Source organism: Podarcis filfolensis, assembly GCF_964270895.1.
Source record: "Podarcis filfolensis genome assembly, chromosome: 10".
NCBI lineage: Eukaryota > Metazoa > Chordata > Lepidosauria > Squamata > Lacertidae > Podarcis > Podarcis filfolensis.
In genome coordinates, this window is record NC_139612.1 from 74124537 (window position 1) to 74146918 (window position 22382).

Consider the following 22382-nt stretch of genomic DNA (forward strand, 5'->3'; position numbering starts at 1 on the left):
GTGGCATATAAATCATTTTCTTCTTCTTCTTCCTCTTCTTCTTCTTCTTCTTCTTCTTCTTGCAATGCAATGCAATGCAATGCAATGCAACACAACGTAACACAACACAACAAAATACCCCCCCCCCCGTGCCTCTGCCTTCACAGCCCCTGGCCCTTTGGGAAACAGGCCTGAAGAGATTCCTACAGAGAATGAGAGGTGGGGTGGACAAAATTGGCAGAAAATGGCTGGGGAGGGCTGTTCCCCCACCCAGACCAGAGATCCCCTGCACCCTGGCCTGCCTCTCAGGTAGACGCTCCCCCTGCAGCCCCGCCAACAGCAAGGATAAGAGCCGTCCTGATCGATAGTGAAGGAGTCTCAGTTGGCAGCCCCCCCTTTCACCACCCTTCTGCTGCCAAACCATCTCACCAGATGACCATACAAGAGTTCCTTAGATCCCCCAAATCCCCCAGAATTATAGTGAAATCGTAGCATCGCAGAGTCGGAAGGGACCCCTGAGGGTCATCTAGTATAACCCCCGCAATGCTGGAATCCTGCCCACAGCCGTCCCGGGGGGGGGGGAGCGGGGTCTCAAACCACCAGCCTTGTGGTCCACAGCCAGCCGCACTGACCCATTGCCCCGCAGAGATTTGCACTCAGCTCGTTCCCTGTGAGGCGAAACCCTCTTTTGGAGCAGTCGCCTCCAGACAGAATCATAGAATCATAGAGTTGGAAGAGACCACAAGGGCCATCAAGTCCAACCCCCTGCCAAGCAGGAAACACCATCAGAGCACTCCTGACATATGGTTGTCAAGCCTCTGCTTAAAGACCTCCAAAGAAGGAGACTCCACCACACTCCTTGGCAGCAAATTCCACTGTCAAACAGCTCTTACTGTCAGGAAGTTCTTCCTAATGTTTAGGTGGAATCTTCTTTCTTGTAGTTTGGATCCATTGCTCCGTGTCCGCTTCTCTGGAGCAGCAGAAAACAACCTTTCTCCCTCCTCTATGTGACATCCTTTTATATATTTGAACATGGCTATCATATCACCCCTTAACCTCCTCTTCTCCAGGCTAAACATGCCCAGCTCCCTTAGCCGTTCCTCATAAGGCATCATTTCCAGGCCTTTGACCATTTTGGTTGCCCTCCTCTGGACACGTTCCAGTTTGTCAGTGTCCTTCTTGAACTGTGGTGCTCAGACAGGGCGGGGAACTGAGGCGCTTTGCCTCTGCCGGAGCTTCTCATGGGGTCTCCTCGTGAGGAGCGGCGCCTGGAGCCCCAACCGCGGAGCCCCAGTGCCGCCACGTGATCTCCGCTGGGGCTGAGAGCGTTGGTTTCAAAGGAGCCTCTCAGCGCTCCTCTTTCCGCATTCGTGTTATCACTCCATTTTTTAAACGCTTGTGAAATGCTTTCCAAAAGCTTTCCAAATGACTTTGTTTTACAGTAAATTACTACCGTAAATTACTACTTCAAAGCGCTGCGCTGCTCAAAGCGCAGGCAGCTATTTCCATATTCCTGACGGGAGGAAAGGAGAACGGGAGCAGAGAGACAGGACAGGCCGACACGGAGACTGCGCTCTGTGGCCCTCGGCTCCGGCGCCTGCACCCGCTGGCCAGGAGGGGCCCACCAGCCCCTCTGAGGGCACCCAAGGGAGAAGAGATGCAGGACCAAGCCCAGCACCCAAGCCACACTCACCAGCGTTCTGGTATCATCCAGCTGCAGCTTTAAAGGCAGGATTGGAACCCGTGGTGCTCTGAATGCAGCAGCAGAACAGCAACATCCCTGGCCAAATTAGTCGAGATTCCTAACACTGCAAGGGGCTGGACCAGATGACCCCAGGACCCCCACGTATCTCACATGGCTTCCCCATCTGCAGGCTTTGGAATTAGAGTTGAATTACTGATGGGGGGGGGTTATTTTTAAAAAATGATGCGTTGCTAGTCCCCATGAAGGATTTGCCCTGGAATAGTGTGCCAGCAAGCATGTGCTCCACCCCACACCTCAAACCTCCCCTGCCCCCCCCTCCACGCCAAGCCAGCCCCTCCGGCCACAAGGGAGACCAGCGGAGCCAGCAGAGATGGGCTCCACGCTCCTCTTCAGGCCAGAGGGGGCCAACTGCTTCCCTCCCTCCACACCAATGATTCTGTGTGACTCTCCAAGAGGCCAAAAGGGACTCCCCTGTTAGAATTCCTGCTCCGTGATTGCAGTCATGGGACTTTTGTTTTTCACATGACGGTGTATGTTATGACTCCACCGAGTAGGAAGTGACGGAGACAGGATGTTTGTGTTCCTGTGTTCTGTGAAGTGGGACTATTGTCCTTTGTTCTCTCTCTTTGCTGTCTGATGCTAGAGAGAGAGGGAGCCATGTTGCAGTGCTCCGTGTGTGTTTAGATGTAAATAAAGTAGATTAGCCAAAATGCTGAGTTGCTGAGCTCTGTCACGCATGATGCGCAGACTCTGTAGATCCCTAAGTGTGCTGGTGTCTGTTGGCATCGGTCGCTGTGATGTTCGGGCAGAAGAAAGCTTTTGGAGCTCCCGGACAATCGACCAGGAGGGAGAGAACATGCCAGTCCGGCAGGTGTCTCTGCCAGGGTCCTACTCGAGTGTAGGCTGAACTCCTGACATCCCCACCCCTCGCACCTTCTGGGGCTGGGAGTATCATTTCTGGCATGTCGAAGTCCCTCCTCAAGCCGGCTTATAAGATCACAACATTTGGAGGAGTATGTCTGGATCAGGCCCATCAAGTCCAGCATCCTCTTCTGCCCATGAAAGGAAACCCGCAAGCAGGATCCGAGCACAAGAGCCCTTTCCGCTCCTGCCGTTTCCAGAAAGTCACATCCAGAGAGACATCGGAGGGCAGAGCAGAGCTATCTTGGCTAGGAGCCATCAACAGCCCTCTCTGGATTTCTCTCCGCCTCTTTCAGAGCCACCCACTTGGGTGGCACCCACTGCTTCCAGTGGGAGGGAGTTCCACAGTTTAACTACGGCCTGGGTGAGGAAGGAGGAAGATGCTGCCCAGCCAAAATTAGCAGAAGGTACCCTTAGGCTGCCTGCCAACCTAGCAGTTCGAAAGCATGTCAAAGTGCAAGTAGATAAATAGGTAGCACTCCGGCGGGAAGGTAAACGGCGTTTCCATGCGCTGCTCTGGTTCGCCAGAAGCGGCTCAGTCCTGCTGGCCACATGACCCAGAAGCTGTATGCCGGTTCCCTCGGCCAATAAAGCGAGATAAGCGCCGCAACCCCAGAGTCGGCCACGACTGGACCTAATGGTCAGGGGTCCCTTTACCTTTACCTTTACCCTTAGGCTGCGAAGACCCAAAATGTAGCTGCGGCCTCCAATCACCTGCCCAGTGGCATTGGGGGCTCACCGCGCCCCCTGCCCACTCCCCGCTACCCACCACAGACCTTGGGGGGCTCTCCCCACCTCCCCCTCGGGACACCCCTGAAGCCACCTGCCTGTGTCCGCCCCCCCCCCCCGGGCCTGCCAGCTCCCATCATCCGGCCACCAAGACTCAGAAACCAAGCAGAATCGGAAGCCCACGGCTCCCAGCAGCTGCCCTCCAGCCAGTCGCAAGCAGAAGAAAGGGGGGGCCATTCTAGGAGCGGATCCTGCCCCACCTTCCCCCCCCCCAACCTGGCGGAGAGCAGCAAGTGCCTCTAATGTGCCTCTCAAGAGCATCATGAAGATTGATTTGCGCTGGCGGGGCTGCGGCTGGGGCCGCCCGCTCACACTCAGAGCTCTCCGGCATCTGTCCTGATTTTCCTTGTCACTCGTAATTCGCAGAGAGGCAGAGAGGGACCCAAAACTGACACTCCAGGATTGGGCGGCCCAGGGGGCTTTGCGCCGTGCCTTCCTTCGCCGCCAAATTAAGTGGCTTTTAGAGGCAGCAGGAGGAACAGAACACACACAAACACACACACACACAAACCACACAGAAGAGCAGAAGAACGAGAGATTGCAGGATCAGGCCGACGGCCCTTCTCTCACACACAATGGGAAGCAAAGGCCTGGAAGCGAGGGGGGTCTAGGAGCAATTGTGGGGTGGAAGGGACCCCCAGAGTCATCTAGTCCAACCCCCTGCGACGCAGGAATCCCAGCTGGAGAATCACTAGGCAAATTCCTTAATCCGAGGCACAAAGGAGGCGAAAGGGCCACGGAGAAGCAGAGCTGGAGCCAGCGGAGACTGGCAAAGGACCAGCTCCCTCCTGCCCGCTTGCAGGCAGAAATGGGCACCTGGGGCAACAAAAGCTAATGCCCCAACAAAGGAAGATGTCTTCCAGGTGCCACAGAGCTCTGCGGAGTCTGTCTTGAGAGGACAGCGCTTGGAAGACCAGCCGATGCCTCGTGCCACTGACCGCCTTCTTGATGCCAGCGCTGAGTTTTCCTCCATATCCTTCTTCTTCTTTGGCAATCCCTTGTGGTCGAGTAAGATTGTCTTCCATAAACACAGTTTTAACACTGGGTCCGTAAGTGACTGTGGAGGCTAATTCTGGATCCACACGTCCTTCCTCAGTGGGGACATTGGTTTCCGGGAGGGAGTTGATCACGGTGTGGATTTGCCAAGCGTGCCTTCCTCTTAGCACATTTCTCCCTTGCGTTCTGAGTTTGAGTGTCTTCAAAGCCCATGACACCTTTGGTAAAGGCTGTTCTCCAACTGGAGCGCTCACAGGCCAGTGTTTATTTGTCAGTGTTTATAAGACATTTTTAAAAATTTGCCTTGAGACAGTCTTTAAACCTCTTTTGTTGACCACCATGCCAGCCTCTGCCACAAACAGCTGGCTGCAATTCCAGCAGTGCAGGGGCTGGAGTAGATGACCCCTGGGATCCCTTCCAACTGTACTAGCAGGCAGACGTGCGCAGACAGGTGAGCGACTCGGCTGAGGCAGGGAAGGGGGGCACCTCCCAAGCCCCCCACTCCGCCGGCTGCCCCCTCAGCATCCACCACGGCTCAGCAGCTGAGGGGCTCATGGCACAACGGAGCCAACCTGGAGGTTCCGGGGGTCGCTCCCTGCCCAAAAACCCCACAGAGCCCTTGCCAGCCAGCGCAGACGGCCCGGCGGCCCGACTCTGCGCACAGCAGCTCCCCCTGCTCCTGCTCCCCCCCTTACTTGGCAGCCTTCGTGGCAAAAGAGCGTTTTTGCCCGGCGGCGAAAGCCAGACACCTTCCGACAAGCTCAGCGGCCGAGCGCTTGGTGGGCACCTCTCCTCCAGGGACCATATGGTGGGAAAGAGCTGCCCTCAACAGAAAGGAGGGCGAGGGGGGGCTGGCAGGGGGGCTGGCGTGGCAGCCGCGAAGGCAGGCCGCCTAATCGTTCTGAAGGGAACAGGCTGCTGAGCTGAGCGGAGGAGACAAGGAGACTCTCCAGCCGTGGAGAGAGGCTGCCAAGGATGCTGGCTCAGCAGGGAGGCAGGCGGGGGCCGGGGGCCCCCCCTCACCCACCCGTGGGCTCCAGGTAGGAGCTGGGGAAGGCGCAGTCAGAGGCCCCCACCGCTTCCCTGGGTGCAGGAGGAGGGGGCGAAAGGGACCTCACACTCCCCAGAACAACTACCCAAAGATGCGCTGCTGCAAGAAACGTAAGACTCTCTTCCCTTCCGTTTTTAAGCAGCGGTTGGGTGGCCACCCGTCACAGGTGCTTTGGCCGAGATTACTGGCATTGGGGGGAGCTGGATGGCCTTTGGGGGTCCCTTCCAACTCTGTAATTCCATGATTCTGTGTTGCTGAGCTACACAGAAAGGTTTCTGGGGAAGCCCAGCCAGATGGGCGGGGTATAAAGACTAAATTATAAGCTATTATTATTATTATTATTATTATTATTATTATTATTATTATTATTTCACTGTTTAGGACTTCCTGACTTTGAAACAAAGAGGGCATCTCAGAAAGGGACGTTTTCCTCCCGGAACGAGAAGCGGGGGCCCTCCAAGGAAGATTCGGGGCGGCCGAAATAAAGTCCTTCTTCGCGCAGCAGAGAATTAAAGCTACAGGATTTGCGGCCGGACCCTCAAATTTAAGAGGGGATTAGGCAAATCTTACCTAGGCAAATCAAGGAGGCGGGGGGGGGCCTTCTCCGTGGCCACGGCTGGGGGGAGCGGCTCTGTCCTACTGACAATGTCGGAGGACTTTTGGAGGCCAAAATGGCTCTTGCCGATGATGGCCATTCTCTGCCTCCACAGCCGAAAGCGGGAAATGTTCCTGTTTGCCAAATGCTGAGAAGCGCAGGAGGGGAGAGTTGCGCTTGTGCTTGGATTCCACTTGTGGGCTTCCCCTCGCGGGCATCCTGGGCCTCATCCTGCGCGGGCTCTGCTTAAGTGGCTGCAGGAGTGTGGCTCCTGCACTCGTGTCTGGATACGAAGGGACCAGGACGCTTCCAGGAGCTGTTTTCAAAGAGGGCAGAATTTGACCCGCAAGGGGAGTTCCTGCACCCGTTCCTTGAGACGTGAGATTTGGCCAAAGGACATCTGCCTCGGCTGCCTCCTGCCTGGACTAACGGGCTCTCGGTTGGGCTGCCTTTGAAAAGGGCCCAGAATCTCCAGCTGGCTCTTAGAGCTGCAGCCAGACAGTCAACCAGGGCTGGACAGAGGGAGCAAACCTCTCCCTTGTCAAAACAGTTCCACTGGCGGCCAGTCTGCTCCCAGGCACAATGTAAAGTCCTGGTTATGGCCAAAAAGCCCTTCACAGCTCTGATCCAGCCCATCTGAAAGACCCTCTCTTCCCAGGCGAACCTGCCGGGCTCTGAGATCTTCGGGGGGCCCCTTCTCTCGGTCCAACCCCCCTCACAATCCCACTGGGTGGGAACGAAGGAGAGGGCCTTTTTGGTGGTGGCTTCTCCTAGGCATCTTTGGAACTCCCTGCCAAAGGAAGTCAGAATGGCTCCTCCTTGCATTCCTTCTGCCAGCAGGGGAAGACTTTCTTGTTCCAACAAGCCTTTCAGAACCAACTGCTTTTAACGAAAGGGCTGGTGCTGTGATGGTTTTATCATAATTATCTGTATGTTTTAATACTTCTCACACACACATACAGACATATATTCCATTAATGCTTAATAGTTCTTAATTGCTGCTTTTTGTACTATGTTTTTGGCGCTGTGGGTTAAACCACAGAGCCTAGGGCTTGCCGATCAGAAGGTCGACGGTTCGAATCCCTGTGACGGGTGAGCTCCCGTTGCTCAGTCCCTGCTCCTGCCAACCGAGCAGTTCGAAAGCACGTCAAAGTGCAAGTAGATCAATAGGTACCACTCAGGCAGGAAGGTAAACGGTGTTTCCATGCGCTGCTCTGGTTCGCCAGAAGCGGCTTAGTCATGCTGGCCACATGACCCGGAAGCTGTACGCCAGCTCCCTCGGCCAATAAAGCGAGATGAGTGCCACAACCCCAGAGTCGGCCACAACTGGACCTAATGGTCTGGGGTCCCTTTACCTTTACTTTTACCTTTACCTTTACTTTAGCTGCAAGCCATGTTGAGTCCCGGGCAAGGAAAAACTCAACATTTGTTTTTTTATATGCTCGCAAGGAATAATAATAATAATAAATATAAATATAAATATAAACATATGTATATATATATATGTGTATATATATATATATATATATATATATATATATATATATATATATATATGTATGTATATGTATATATATATATATATATATGCATGTATATATATATGTATATATATACATATATATAAATTTATATTTATTCCTTGCGAGCATGGAGGATGAGGAGCCAGAGGAAGACCTGCTTTCCACGAAGTCTGAGGCCCCATTTCCATCCTGGATGCTGGACCAAGGAGCCAGCCTCGTTCTCTCGCTCAGCCAGACGGGCCAAGGGCACCACCTAGCGGCCGTTCCCAAAACCTCACTTCAGGACTGCTTCACGGCAATCTGAGCCCGGCCCCTTCTGCTTCTGAAGCACCCAAGGAGGAGCTGGTGGGTGGGCACCCAGATGCATCAGACAGAAGTAGCAAGACTGGGGGGCGCGGCTGGAGATATGCCTGTACACACACAAACCTGTCAAACAAAAAGAGGTGGGCGGGCAGGGGCACAAATGATCTCTCTGCACAGTGTTTGTCTGGGAGAAAACCTCTGGGAGAGGAGGATTGTAAGGCAAGAGGTTCCTCGAGCCTCAGCTGTTGATGCCCCAAACGCTTCCAGGATGGCTAAAATGCCCTGGGCATGGTGCGGCCCCTGGAGACGGGCCAGGAAATAAATAAATAAATTTTATTTATACGCTGCCCTCCCCAGCCAAGACTGGACTCAGGGTGGCTAACAACCAAAATCAAAACAAATTGATTGATATGCAACTTAAAAACAAGATTAAAATACAACATTAAAACATTAAAATGCAGCCTCATTTCAATGGAAACTCAAATCGAAAACTTTTTGGGGGGATGACGTCATGTCATCACCAAGGCTAACTATCCAGACTGGTCCTACATGGGCCAGAAAAAAGCCCAGGGAGGTCCCCAAATAGGAGTTCCATCACAGGAGGAGACAGAGCGTTCCACCGGGCCGGAGCCATCACTGAAAAGGCCCTGGCCCTGGTTGAGGCTAATCTGACTTCCTTAGGGCCTGGGACCTCTAAGGTGTTGCTATTTATGGACCTTAAGGTCCTCTGTGGGGCAGACCAGGAGAGGCGGTCCCGTAGGTACAAGGGTCCTAGGCCGTGAAGGGCTTGAAAGGTCAAAGGTAAAGGTAAAGGGACCCCTGACCATTAGGTCCAGTCATGGACGACTCTGGGGCTGCGGCGCTCATCTTGCTTTATTGGCCAAGGGAGCCGGCGCATAGCTTCTGGGTCATGTGGCCAGCATGAGTAAGCCGCTTCTGGCAAACCAGAGCAGCGCACGGAAACGCCGTTTACCTTCCCGCCAGAGCGCTACCTATTTATCTACTTGCACTTTGACGTGCTTTCAAACTGCTAGGTTGGCAGGAGCAGGGACCGAGCAACGGGAGCTCACCCCATCGCGGGGATTCGAACCGCCAACCTTCTGATAGGCAAGCCCTAGGCTCTGTGGTTTAACCCACAGCTCTACCCACATCCCTGAAAGGTCAAAACCAGCACCTTAAATCTGACCCTGTACTCCACCGGGAGCCAGTGCAGATGGAAAACAGGAAACAGGAACTGGATCAGAATGCTTATTCCTGCCACGTGCAGGTCATGCGAGGACAGGCTCCCGGTTTGCTCCCAGGGACATCCCCAGGGGCTGCCGCCTTCCGCCTTTCCATGCCTCCATGCCCCTGACCCTGCAAGGAGACCTGCCATCAGCTTCGAAGGCCCCTCGCCCTGTCTCCCCCCACCCCTGAACGGGGTCATGAGACCCTTTCCCCCGAGTTAGTCACAGCCTGGAGCTGCGATGGGCTCAGACTGCTCATCTTCCGCCCACTGCTCTTATTCTTAGCACGCCGCGTCTGAATATTGTTTGTTGACTTCGCTCCGTTTTTGGTGAGCCGCCTCCAGAGGGGATTCATCGCAGGAAGAGGAGGCGGAAGCGCGGAAGTAACGGAATAACCCTTGCGAGGCGCAGGGTCACGGGGGCAGCGGGCAGGCAGCTGCAGTGACCCCCCCCGGGGGGGGGACGAGGGCAAGGGCTCTGGGGCAGAAGGGTCTGCCCCAAAGAAGCACTCTCGGGCGAATCTGCAGGGGGCCACACAGCCCAACCCCGCCCCGCCAGCCTGAAGATGCAGCGCTGCCATGCTCTCAGAAGACCCCTCTGCAAAAACCCAGGAAGACCAGAGCCTTCCTTGCTCCATCGCAAGAAGAGGCAACGGGGGAGGCTGGGCCCTGGAAGGGGAAAAGCCCCTTGCAGTGCAGAAGGTGGGTCTCTGATGCTGCTGCTAGAGGGGGGCTCAGCCCCACCTTCTGCCTCGCTCTACGTCTCTTTTAAATCAGAACCAGTGAGGGCAGAGAAGGTCCTGTGTGAGTGTCTGGAGGCGGTTGGAGGGTGGATGGTGGCTAACGGATTGAGATTGAATCCTGACAAGACAGAAGTACTGTTTTTGGGGGACGCAGGGCGGGTGTGGGGGACTCCCTGGTCCTGAATGGGGTAACTGTTCCTCTGAAGGTGCGCAGCCTGGGAGTGATTGTGGAGTTACAGCTGTCCACGGAGGCACAGGTTAATTCTGTGTCCAGGGCAGCTGTCTGCCAGCTCCATCTGGTGCACAGGATGAGACCCTACCTGCCGCGGACCGTCTCGCCAGAGTGGTGCATGCTCTGGTTATCTCCCGCTTGGACTACTGCAATGCGCTCTACATGGGGCTACCTTTGAAGGTGACCCACAAACTACAACTAATCCAGAATGCGGCAGCCAGACTGCGGACTGGGAGACCACATAACACCGGTCCTGAAAGACCTACATTGGTTCCCAGTATGTTTCTGGGCACAATTCAAAGTGTTGATGCTGACTTTGAAATCCCTAAATGGCCTTGGCCCAGTAGACCTGAAGGAGCGTCTCCACCTCCATCGTTCTGCCCAGACACTGAGGTCCAGCTCTGAGGACCTTCTGGTGGTTCCCTCCCTGCGAGAAGTGAGGTTACAGGAAACCAGGCAGAGGGCCTTCTCAGTGGTGGCGCCCGCCCTGTGGAACGCCCTCCCTTCAGATGTCAAGGAAATAAACAGCTATCTGACTTTTAAAAGACATCTGATTTGAGTTCTTACCAATGCAAAACAGGTATTATGTGTCCCCCATGGGAGTACCAGTTCCATCTGAAGGCAACTCCGCTTAGGGAAGTTTTTAATGTTTGATGCTGTATTGTGTTTTTAATATTTGGTTGGAAGCCACCCAGAGTGGCTGGGGAAACCCAGCCGGATAAGAAGGGTATAAATAAATTATTATTATTATTACTGATAATGCAAATAACAATAACAATAATAATTTCATTATTGCTGGACCCACTTCAGAGCTCTGCGTTCCCTGCAGGGTGGCCTGAGCGGCACATGACGCAGCAGCCACAGCCCCACCTCAGCAAGCCCAGCTGGGGCCTTCAGCAAGGGGCAGGCCCCACAGAATGGGAGGGCGGAGCTTGGCAGAGCAGGGGCTGGCCCCGCTTTCCAAGCCCCGCTTTTGCCCTCTGGCCAGGCACCAAGGCCACTGGGCAGTTGATCCCTGAGGGAGAGGAAGATTCTCACCAACCTGCAGCCACTTCAGAGAATCTTATGAAAGGGAGCCCAGGGGTCATCTAGCCCCATCTCAGCTCAAACACAAAAAATGTGCACACATGCAAACACAAGGCTGCAGGGTCCCCCTGCCCAGCCCAGCCGCCGCGGCTGATTTTCCAACTCCTCCCGGGAAATCAAAGAGACCTTTCTCTCTCCCGCTGCCTTGGCCTGCTCCCTGGAGGTGCCACCTGGAACCGAAGCTCCGGAGGCCCCTGCCCCACAGCTGCTATAGAAGCGAAGTGCCTGGGAGGAAGACCCCCCACAGAAACTGGGAACAGCGCCAGCCAGGGCAGAGCAGGCACCTGCAGCAGCCAGTGGGGCGTGCGTGGAAATCCTATTTATTGGATCGCTTTCTTAAGAAGGGTTAACGTCAGCCACACAAACGCACATCATGTCACAGATGCTGGTGTGATTTTCCACGCAGCAACACACACTTTCCTCCCATTACAGACGTTGCATCTGCGTAGAAGCCGGCCTATCCATTGCTATTCCGGTAAACAGACAGAACCAAGAGGATCTGGGCCTTAGCAAAGCGGCCGAGTGCCAGAAACTCAGATATATAAGCTAATTGCCAAATGGAGCATTGAACTCTCGTTACGGCCCCCACAACAGAAGGTCCAGGCCCCGTTTCCCCCCAAGGGGGGGGGTTATTATTGTTTGTGTTATTCATTTCATTTCTACACCGATTTATATTTTAAAGAAAAAACCTCAGAGCGGTTTACAACACATTAGAACATCAAACCAAACCATCCAGGGTAAAACAAATTCAGGCTTCAAGGAAAACATTTCAGGTCCTACTCTACGTGACATTTTTCTTCCCCCTATTTACCTACGTAATTTACAGAGCTGCCCCATAGCAGAGGGACTCTAGGGAGCCAGTGAGGTGGGGTGGTGAGAGTGTCGGACTAGGACCTTGGGAGATCAGGGTTCGAATCTCCTCTCAGCCAGGAATCTCACCGGGTGATCTGGAGGTCAATCACAGCCTCCTAACCTACCTCTCAGGGTCGTCGTAGGAGGGTGAACCATGGGAGGAAGACAGGATATAAATAATAATGATGATGATGATGATGATATTATTTATATCCCGCCCTCCCCAGCCGAAGCCGGGCTCAGAGCGGCTAACAACAATAAAAGTAACACAGCATTCTAAAATCAATTCATTTTAAAATCAATTCAGAATCAAATTAATAGCAACCATTGGGCTAGAGTTCTGTGAGGATTACAGAAGGAGAGAGGGGGTCAGACTGTGCCTTGGCCAAAGGCCTGGTTGAACAGCTCTGTCCTGAAGGCCCTTCGGAAAGATGTCAAGTCCTGCAGGGCCCTAGTCTCTTGGGACAGAGCATTCCACCAGATCGGGGCCACAGCCAAAAAGGCCCTGGCTCTGGTTGAGGCCAGTCTAACCTCCCTGTGGCCCGGGACCTCCAAGAGGTTTTTGTTTGAAGACCGTAAGGTCCTCTGTGGGACGTACCCGGAGAGGCGGTCCCGTAGGTACGAGGGTCCTAGGCCGTATAGGGCAACAAATGCAACAAATAAGCTCTTCCGCTTCCCTGCTTCAGAAGGCCAGAGGGACCAGCCAGGTGAAGATGCCAGGCGCCAACCTGGCACTCAGAGATCTCCACGTGGGCACAACTGGACCCGCACCAGTCGCAAAACCTGCCTGGCACCTGGGGAATTTCAGACACTGACCAGACTACGTGCCATTCCCCTGGAGCGCCACCGGCTCTCTCCTGAGCAGGTGAGAAGAGACGCTCTGGCATCGGGGGACTCAGCCCTGGCCAAGAGCGGGCAGCACCCAGAGATGGCAGCCTGGGCGAGGGGAAGGCAAGGGCACTTGAGGCTCCAGGCCAGTTCCTGGCTGCCCAAGCCTGCGGCTCGGCTGCCCTCCTTCACCGAGATAGAGTGGCCGTTTCTCCAGGCACCCCTGCCCCATATCGGCCTAGCAAAGGCCCCCCCCTTGCCTACCTTGGCCACAAACTGCTTGTCCTTCTGGTCCAGGTTGGCCGTGGGTGCCACATAGTCCCTCCAGATCCTCAGCTTGCGCTCTTTGGCATACCTGGAACACAGAGAAGAATCGGAGTCCAAAGTGGACCAGAGAAACCCCCTCGGAGGAGGAGGAAGAGGGCCCCCCCCGCCCTCCTTCCCACCTGCAAGGCAGAACATTGGGCTGGGCCAGAACCCCGTCACCTGCTGAAAGTATTTTTAAAAGACTGGAATGACCACTGTGAACAGTTAAAACCACTGGCAAGGATATAATGACACTTGCAATGTGAAATGAACTTGGGAAACTATGAATATATGATAAGTAATGATAATAATGATGATGATGATAATAGTAATAATAATAATAATTTATTTATACTCCACCCATCTGGCTGGGTTTCCCCAGCCACTCTGGGCGGCTTCCAACAAAACACTAAAATGCAATAACCTATTAAACATTAAAAGCTTCCCTAAACAGGGCTGCCGTCAGATGTCTTCTAAAAGTTTGGTAGTTATTTTTCTCTTTGACATCTGGTAGGAGGACAGTAAAAGACGAAGGAAAAAGAATGTATTTTCTTTGGAAATGAAACCCATGGAGGGAGGGGAGGAGGTCCAAAGATTTGAAAGAGCCTCCTTAATGTTTTTGAAATGGTGAAAGTTAAAATATATAAATTTATGTATAAGCAATAACAAATTATTTAAAAAAAGAACCCCATCGCCTAAAGCTCCCCTTAGCACCTATCCCCTTCTAAGAGGCAGCCCAATCAGAAAGGTGCCCTCTGGGTATTGGTGCCTGCAAAATGTTCCGCAAGGCCTGCAAGTTCCAAGATAAGCCCCCAAATCATGCGAAGCTGCTGCCAGGATGAGCCCGTATCTGTTTGGATTCACTTGCTTTCTTAACGCTGCACCCAGCCCCTCCCACAAGCCCACCTTTGGGCTGGGGGATCTGGACACCTTCCCGGCCTTCTCAAGGAGCCCTCCCCCCCCCAAGCCCCCTCTGTGAAGCAGAACGGGAGCCCCACGGCCCAAGGAGGGCAGGCGGCAGGCTGGGCAGGGCTACCTCTCGGCCGCTCGCAGCTTCTCTGCTCCTCGGGTGTAAACGGCGATGGACCAGTCGACGCAGCGAGCAAAGCCTTCCTTCAGGAGCAGCTCTGTGATGTTCCCATTCTGCAGCCGGGCAAGCAGAGAAAGAGAGAGGGAAAGAGTGTCAGAGAGCTAAAAACTCCAGCTTCATGGACACACACAACCCCTGAACCCCCCCAAGATCCTCGACAGATTACGTTTGCTCAGGGCAAACCTAAATATATCTTCGTTATTATCATTATTGCCTTTATTGGTGCATCAATCCATTCATTCGTTAGATTTCTATCCCGCCCTGCCTCCTAAAGCAGCCCAAGGTGGTAAAACAGGACAATTAAAAATAAAATAAAATGCATTTAAAATGACAGAACACATATGAAAACATTGTTATGCTTGCTGATCCAGTTTATGGCCTGCCCTTCCCCATCAGGCTCCAGCAGGGGGGCAACGACAATGTCAAATTCAATATTGGAAACAAAATTTGTTAAGATGCCTTGAGCTGCCTGCAGGAGGCGAAGGCATCTAATAAATTTAATAAATAATAGTAATAAACTAGTTGCAGGAACATGTAGAAGTCGGGCTGGGCCTCCCTGGAGTCCACATTTACTTGGGGGGGGGGGAGATGCTGCAAAGACTCCTGCCTCCCCCCCCGGCCCCTCCCCAGTCTCAAGAGCCACCAGGAGGGAGAGAGTCTGTGTCTCCAGAGAACCAGAGGTCCAGACCCACTGGCCCCTCAGAGAGCAGGCCAAGCAGAAGGGCCCAGTGCCAGGCGCTGCCCCAAAGACCTTACAATCACCATATGGGGGGGGGGGCTGAGGATTGTTAGAATTCCTGCTCCGTGATTGCAGTCATGGGATTATTGTCTATCACACGACGGTGTATGTTTTGACTCCACAGAGTGGGAAGTGACGGAGACAGGATGTTTGTGTTCCTGTGTTCCGTGAAGTGGGACTATTGTCCTTTGTCTTTTTCTCTTTGTTTTCTGATGCTAGAGAGAGAGGGGGAGCCATGTTGCAGTGCTCCGTGTGTGTTTAGATGTAAATAAAGTAGATTAGCCAAAATGCTGAGTTGCTGAGCTCTGTTACGCAACTGCGAAGACTCTGCGGATCCCTAAGTGTGCCGGTGTCAGTTGGCATCGGTCGCTGGGATGTTCGGGCTGAAGAAAGCTTTTGAAGCTCCCAAATTAATGACCAGGAGGGAGAGAACATGCCAGTCGGGCAGGTGTCTCTGCCAGGGTCCTACTCGAGTGTAGGCCATGCTCCTGACAAGGATGAGGGAAGGGCAGCGAAGAAGACCAAGAGACCTGGCCTGGGGCAGAGGTTCAGAAGGGGATGAGACTCAGCTGGGCCCAGTCTGGAGGGCAATGTGGGGAGATGTGGGGTGCCCAGGGCCCCCCAACCACAGCTGTCAACTTTTCCCTTTTCTTGCAAGGAACCCTATTAGGAATAAGGGAATTTCCATTAAAAAAAGGGAAACGTTGACAGCTATGCCCCCAACTTCTCTTCTCCCGAGAAAGCCCCAACCCTGTCGAAAAGGCCAGGCCCTGCGGAAGGGGGGTGTCTTTTGCTCCTCAGTCTCTCAGCCCCCCAGGCTCTTCTCCTGCTGCCCCCTGCCTGCCCCTCAGGTCCCCACCACAAGTGTAGCCAAGCCCAGACAGGCCTGGACTGACCCCCCCCCCGAGTCTCCCTCTGGCTCTTGCCCCAGGACACTAAGGGAGGAGGAGGGGGCCCCAAGGAGCTCTCTGGACACCCCACGGCCGTCCCAGGGGCCCCACGCCTGCCCCCCCCCTGCTCTGCACTTGCCGGATGAAGGATGGTGCCCAGAATGTTCTGGTTGTGGCAGCTCTCCAAGACGATCTGCACGTCCCTCTGGAGCAGACGAGACTCCGTGAAGAACTTGGCTTCCGCTGCAAAGGGCTCGGGGGTCTCTGTGCCGTCCGCTTCCCGCTTGAAGGTGGGGCACTGGTTGGGGGGGGACAAGACAAATCAGGGCAGGAAGAAGAGCGCCTGCCCAGCCTCTCAGCAGAACCGGGACCAAGGAGCTTGGCACCCCCATGAGAGAGACACAGCCATTAGAGATCCCCAGTTGACGTGGCCCCAGAGCCATGCCTGTGGCCCTCCAGACGGACAGGGGGGGTCCCCTCAGTCTTCTTTGGGGAGTGCCCACGCCTGCCTCCGTGGGTCACCCTCTGCGGGGCACAAGGGACATTCCCTCAGGGCCCAGGGGGCAGCTGGGCCAGGATCCCCAGTAGAAAAAAACTGTGCAGCCACGGAACCCAGAAATTACACAAAACAAATGAAATGCCGTGAACATCCCTGAAACGAGAAGCAATCGACTAGGAATATTGTATTTTAGAAATAAACTAAATAAGAGAAATCAAAAAGTTTAAGGAAATAAATTAGAAAGACCTAGAATTGAACAAAGCCTTAACGGGATGCCGGCTACAAACCTCGTTTCACTGAACTATTCAGATTCCTCAGAAGGAAATAGAGAAATCATAAACCTTAAATGACCAAATCGTAAACCTTAAATGATCCCCAGGCCCAACACAAACACCCAGGCCCACCCACCCTAGCCAGCAAGACCCGCAGCCGGGCCAGAGGGGGCTCCGAGGGAAACCCCCCAGGGAGGCAAAGCTCCTTCCTGCCTCCCCCTCCCCAGCCTCAATACCGGACGGAAAGGGGTCGCTCTGTGAAGAGGAGTCACAGAAGGGGGAATCCCAGGTCGGACAGGAATCTCAGAACTAGGGAACTGGAAGGGACGCCCAAGGATCATCTAGTCCAACCCCCTGCAATCGCAGCTAAAGAATCGCTCTGCTTAAATCAAGTATGATTAAATGGGCTCAGGACATTGGTCATAACATCATGTTTGCTGACTGGGAAAAGTTGTGGACCACCGGGATGAAATTTACGGCATGTAATGCCTTAAGAGAAAATATTATGAAAATGATCTATAGGTGGTACATAACCCCAGTCAAGCTTGCAAAGATTTACCATTTGCCTGACAATAAATGTTGGAAATGTAAAGAAAAGGAAGGTACATTCTTTCACCTTTGGTGGACATGCCCGAAGATTAAGGCATTCTGGGAAATGATCTATAATGAACTTAAAAAGGTATTTAAATATACTTTCACTAAGAAACCAGAGGCCTTTCTCTTGGGTATTGTCGGCCAAGGGGTGTTAAAGACAGATACAACTTTCTTCATGTATGCTACAACAGCAGCTAGAATACTCATTGCGAAGTACTGGAAGACGCAAGACCTACCCACACTGGAAGAATGGCAGATGAAGGTGATAGACTACATGGGCTTGGCAGAAATGACGAGCAGAATCCGAAACCAGGGAAGAGAAACAGCGCAAGAAGAGTGGAAAAAGTTTAAGGACTATTTAAAGAAATACTACAAAATTAATGAGAGTTAGAATGATGTTGGATTGGAAAGTAAATGGTTACTATTAGTAATGGTTAAGACAAGGAGAATAAGGAAGATTAGCTTGAATTTTTATTAAAATAAGGGAAGATTTGCTGAGTAATTGATAAGAACTTGGAATACAGAGAAGGGAGGCATGAGGAAGTCGGGGAAGAAAGGTGTAAGAAACTAAGATATGAAATGGTACATGTTTTTTGTTTTGATTGTGTTCTTTTGTTTGTTTATGTATTTGTTATATGTCTGTGTTGTTATAAAAATCTGTAATAAAAAATTATTATAAAAAAATTAAAGAATCGCTCTGCTTATAAACCTCCAAGGAAGGAGAGTCCACGGCTTTCATAAAGGACCTGCCTGGGGGTCCTGCCAATATTTCACAGCCTTGCAGGTGAAACGCAGGACAGGTACTCAGCCCCGGCCTTGGGCTCGCTTCTTGGCTCAAACGACAGCGGAGCCAATGGTTCCATTTGCGACCCACGGAGAGAAGGCACGAGGCAAACTCAAGGGGGTGGGAGACCAGGGCAGGGGGCAAATCCACACACGGAGCCACTCCCTGGGCCCCCAAATCTTCCTGCCCGCTCAGAGAGGGGCTTCGGGTGGCAGCCAGTCCTTCCTCTGGCCAGGCGCTCCCAGAACTCCCTTCCTCCCCCTCCGTCGATTCACTCAGCAGAACTCGCACTCGCCACCCCTCAGCCCCACACGCATCGCAGAGGAGAGGGCAGGAGTCGCACTGGGCGCCGTGAGGGGACAGGGCCTCCAGACTGCTCACCTTGATGCCGGAGAGCATGACCGTCACCAGGTAGTTGTCGGGAAGGAGCAGAGCCCGCACCACGCTGCCGTCCCGGACGTGCTCGATTATGGCTGCGGGAGAGAAAGAGTTTCCACTAGGGCTGAGCGCTTGGAGGCAGGAGCAGCAGCCCAGGAATCGGCCTCCTTCCGAGTCAGACCATTGAGCTCAGTGCTGCCTACACCACAGGAAGGCAAGCTAAGGCCCGGGGGCCGGATGCGGCCCAATCGCCTTCTCAATCCGGCCGCAGATGGTCTGCCTAAGCCAGGCATGTCCAAAGTCCAAAAGTGGGGGCCTAATCTGGCCCGCTGGTCGGTTCAATCCTGGCAGTTTATTTCCTGGGGTAAAAATCCTAAAAAATCCTTTAAAAATCCTAAAAAAAACCTCAACGACTCTAACCCTAAAAAAAGCCCAAATTTGGGGTGAAACTATTAAAAAAAGCTCAACATAATCAATCCTAAAAAAAGGTCAATAACTTTGGTTGGCCCTTTGGTCACTTCATCAAATCTGGCCCTCTCTGAAAAAAGTTTGGACACCACTGGCCTAAACTGTGCAGTATACTTGAGTGTGTGCCCTTCACAGTCCTTATAAATCTGTGCATTCTTCCTCATCCCCAGCCCCCACTTTTGTGCATGGTTCTGTCTTTTTGGAAACCATTTGTCCTGTTCCAACTCTGCATATCAAAGGACATGGCTTGAATTGGGACAACAACCCACAGACTTGAACTGGTTTCATAGTTATCTCACCAAGGGACCCTGGGATGAGTGTCAAGAGATCTCTAACACATGCATCTCAGCATCCTCACGAACTACAATTCCCAGGATTCCCTGCAGCAAGCAACAACAGTTACACTGATGTAGAGCCAAACTGAGTTTGTAAACTACTGCTTGCAGTCCAATATTACACGGTGTGTCTATTTTTCTCCTTTGACGCCTTCACTCTTTCTCTCTCAGCTTTGCCACCCCTTTCCTGCTTTCCTCTCTTCATTTTTCTTCTTTTAAAACAGGGGTAGGCAACCTAAGGCCTGGGGGCTGGATCCGGCCCAATCACCTTCTCAATCCGGCCTGCGGACGGTCCAGGAATCAGTGTGTTTTTACATGAGTGGAATGTGTCCTTTTATTTACAATGCATCTCTGGGTGATTTGTGGGGCATAGGAATTAGTTCAATTTTTTAAAAAAAATTCCAAAATATAGTCCAGCCCCCCCACAAGGTCTCAGGGACAGTGGACCGGCCCCCGGCCGAAAAAGGCTGCTGACCCCTGGCCTACACGGACGGGCAGAGGAGGCTCTCCGGAGCCCACCCTGTAGAAACCAGGGACTGAAGCTGGGACCTTCGCAGAATGTGTAATCACAGCCTGCTGGATCAGGCCCATGGCCCTTGGAGACCTGCCGCCTTGTCTCATGGAAGCCAAACAGATGTCCCAAAAGGAAACTCCAGGGCCGGATCCAAACGCAAGAGCAGCTCTGTCCAGCCGTGGCCGCAGGCAGCTTGTACCCAGATGCCTCCCCAAACCGGGTCCAGAAAGGTCTACCTGCTGACCGAGGGCATTTGAATACTTTGAACACGGAGTTGAACTGTGGAACTCCCTCCCACCGGAGGAGGTGCTGGCGACCAACTTGTGGAGATCTTTAAAAAAAAGGATTGTGCGAGTTCATGGAGGAGGAGGAGACTATTCCCTGTTTAGGGAAGCTTTTAATATTTGATGAATTACTGTATTTTAATATTTGGCTGGAAGCCGCCCAGAGTGGCTGGGGAAACCCAGCCAGATGGGTGGGCTACAAATAATAAATTATTATTATTATTATTATTATTATTATTATTATTGGCTGCCAGCGACTACAGCTCTCCCTCAGCTGGAGGCAGCGAGGCACCTGAATGCCCGTGGCTGGAAGGGGGGGTTGCTTGGATCCTGTTGGCAGGTTTCCCATAATAAGCACCTCCGTCAGCCACTGTGAGCACCTGACCCAGACTTCTCTTCTTACTTCCCCTGGGTATAGCAAGGTTTGTTTAACCCTCATCTCTATTCCACAAAGCGCTCCGCTCACTGCCTTCCACATGCTCCTTGGCAGTTTTATTTATTTTGGTTTTATTTTATGCCTGTCTCATTTGAAGGCGATCGACGGACTGTATGTATATGCTGTTTGGCAACACAGGATTCTGCGGAAACTTCTTTGGGAAAAATAGTAAAATCTCTTTTTTAGACCAAGGAAGGCCTGCAGACACACCGAGCCCTGGCACTGCCCCCCCCAGCAGCAGCCCTCCCTCCTTTGCCAGAGCCCTGCCCCTAAACCGGCCCGCGACTCACCGTTGACGGGCTTCTGGTGCATGGAGTCCACAAAGTGGCGGGGGTTCTCGATGGTGTACTTCAGGTCCCGGACGGTGTGGGATCCGGTGCCGTCGCTCCACATGCCCTTCTTGGCGATCCTGGCCTGCTCCTCCAGCTCAGCCAGCCGGTTCTGCTCTGGACTGAGGGCAGAGAAAGGCCGGTCGTCAGACAAACCACCCAACCCTGCGGTCGTCACCCGAGACCCGCAGAGCTTTCCCAGGGAGGGCATGCAGAGGATCTGCACTGTTAACAATGCCAAAAATAATCAGAGCGGGGGGAAATTAGGGGGCCTTTCTGCTGTCAACTTTAGACCCCCTCGTTTCGCTAAGCACTAAGGCTGGTCCTTGCTGCCTTAGCTACCGGAAGTTTTACAGGTGGGCTGGATTTTCACGAGGCATTATTCTGTTTCCCAAAACTGTCAAACTGACAGTTACATAAATTCAACTAACTACGTAACTGGCTGTGTTTAACTAACGTATTTTTCGCTCTGTAAGACGCACCAGACCATAAGAGGCACTTAGCTTTTGGAGGAGGAAAACAAGGGGGAAAATATTGCTGTGCAGCAATCCCTCTTGCTGTTCTGGCTTCTGGGATAGCTGAGCAGCCTGCATTTGCTCCATAAGACGCACACACATTTCCCCTTACTTTTTACGAGAGAAAAATTGAGTCTTATAGAGCAAAAAATACGGTATATAAATTCTTTATACATATTAACATTAACTCTTTTCACATTATCTAATTGAGAAGAACCACTTAAAGACCAATGTTTAGAACAGGAAATACAAATAGATCAATTCTTATATACGTAATGTCCAAATAAAAGCTTTGGACTCCAAAGCTTAGCAAATACAAGTGTCAAAAATAGCAAAATATAGTTGCTGTATGCCAGTGTGACTTGTTCCATGTCTCTGATACACAAAATATGAGTGTGCACGGCTGACGAAGACCGGCACAGAGAAACAAGGTATTATTCCGGGAATCCTTGTCATGTTCAAGTTCTTTCGTCTGACACCGGCATACAGCAACTGTATTTTGCAAAGGCACATGTTACGATCTTTCGTATCCTTTGTCTGATACCTGCACACAGCAGCTGCATACAACAACGACACTTTGTCAAGGCAAATGTGGAACATTACAAAGAAAAGTTAATCTTTTGCAAGTACTGCTCCTTAAAGTTGTTACGTTTGACACTTGTATTCGCTATGGCATACGTGGAAGACAATCTTACTCGGCTACGAGGGATCACCAAAGAAAGAAGGAAATAATTCCAGCCGCTCAGTCAAGTACAACGCAAAGGTGGTATGTCAGAGATTTATCCTGCAACAGACCCTCATGTATCTGTGGCACGAGGTGGTCCCCAATTCAGCCCACGCCCCTTTTCTCTCGCCCTGACCTAGCCACTGTGATCCATGCGACCATTCTCCAGCGGGTGCAGAATGCCGCGGCGAGACTCCTTATGGGGTCTTCGCTGCGAGACCACATTCATCCGGTACTATACCAGCTGCACTGGCTCCCGGTGGAGTACAGGATCAGGTTTAAGGTGCTGGTTTTAACCTTTAAAGCCCTATACGGCCTAGGACCCTCGTACCTACGGGACCGCCTCTCCTGGTATGCCCCACAAAGAAACCTACGGTCTGCAAATAAAAACATCCTG

The 22382-nt window shown here is 52.5% G+C and overlaps 2 protein-coding genes across 2 annotated transcripts in view; both read right to left on the minus strand.

Annotated features, from left to right (window-relative positions):
• The window catches only part of PPP6R2 (protein phosphatase 6 regulatory subunit 2), a 1004265-nt gene that overhangs the window by 413420 nt on the left and 568463 nt on the right, over window positions 1-22382 (minus strand). The gene's annotated exons all lie outside the window — the stretch shown is intronic.
• Window positions 1-22382, minus strand: part of SND1 (staphylococcal nuclease and tudor domain containing 1) — a 234629-nt gene that overhangs the window by 197487 nt on the left and 14760 nt on the right. Inside the window, exons 5-9 of the mRNA XM_083572639.1 lie at window positions 20708-20868; window positions 18384-18475; window positions 15993-16151; window positions 14171-14277; window positions 13093-13183 (exon numbers count right to left, since the gene is read on the minus strand). Coding sequence (XP_083428765.1) covers window positions 13093-13183; window positions 14171-14277; window positions 15993-16151; window positions 18384-18475; window positions 20708-20868 — 610 coding nt within the window. The remainder of the gene's footprint in view (window positions 1-13092; window positions 13184-14170; window positions 14278-15992; window positions 16152-18383; window positions 18476-20707; window positions 20869-22382) is intronic.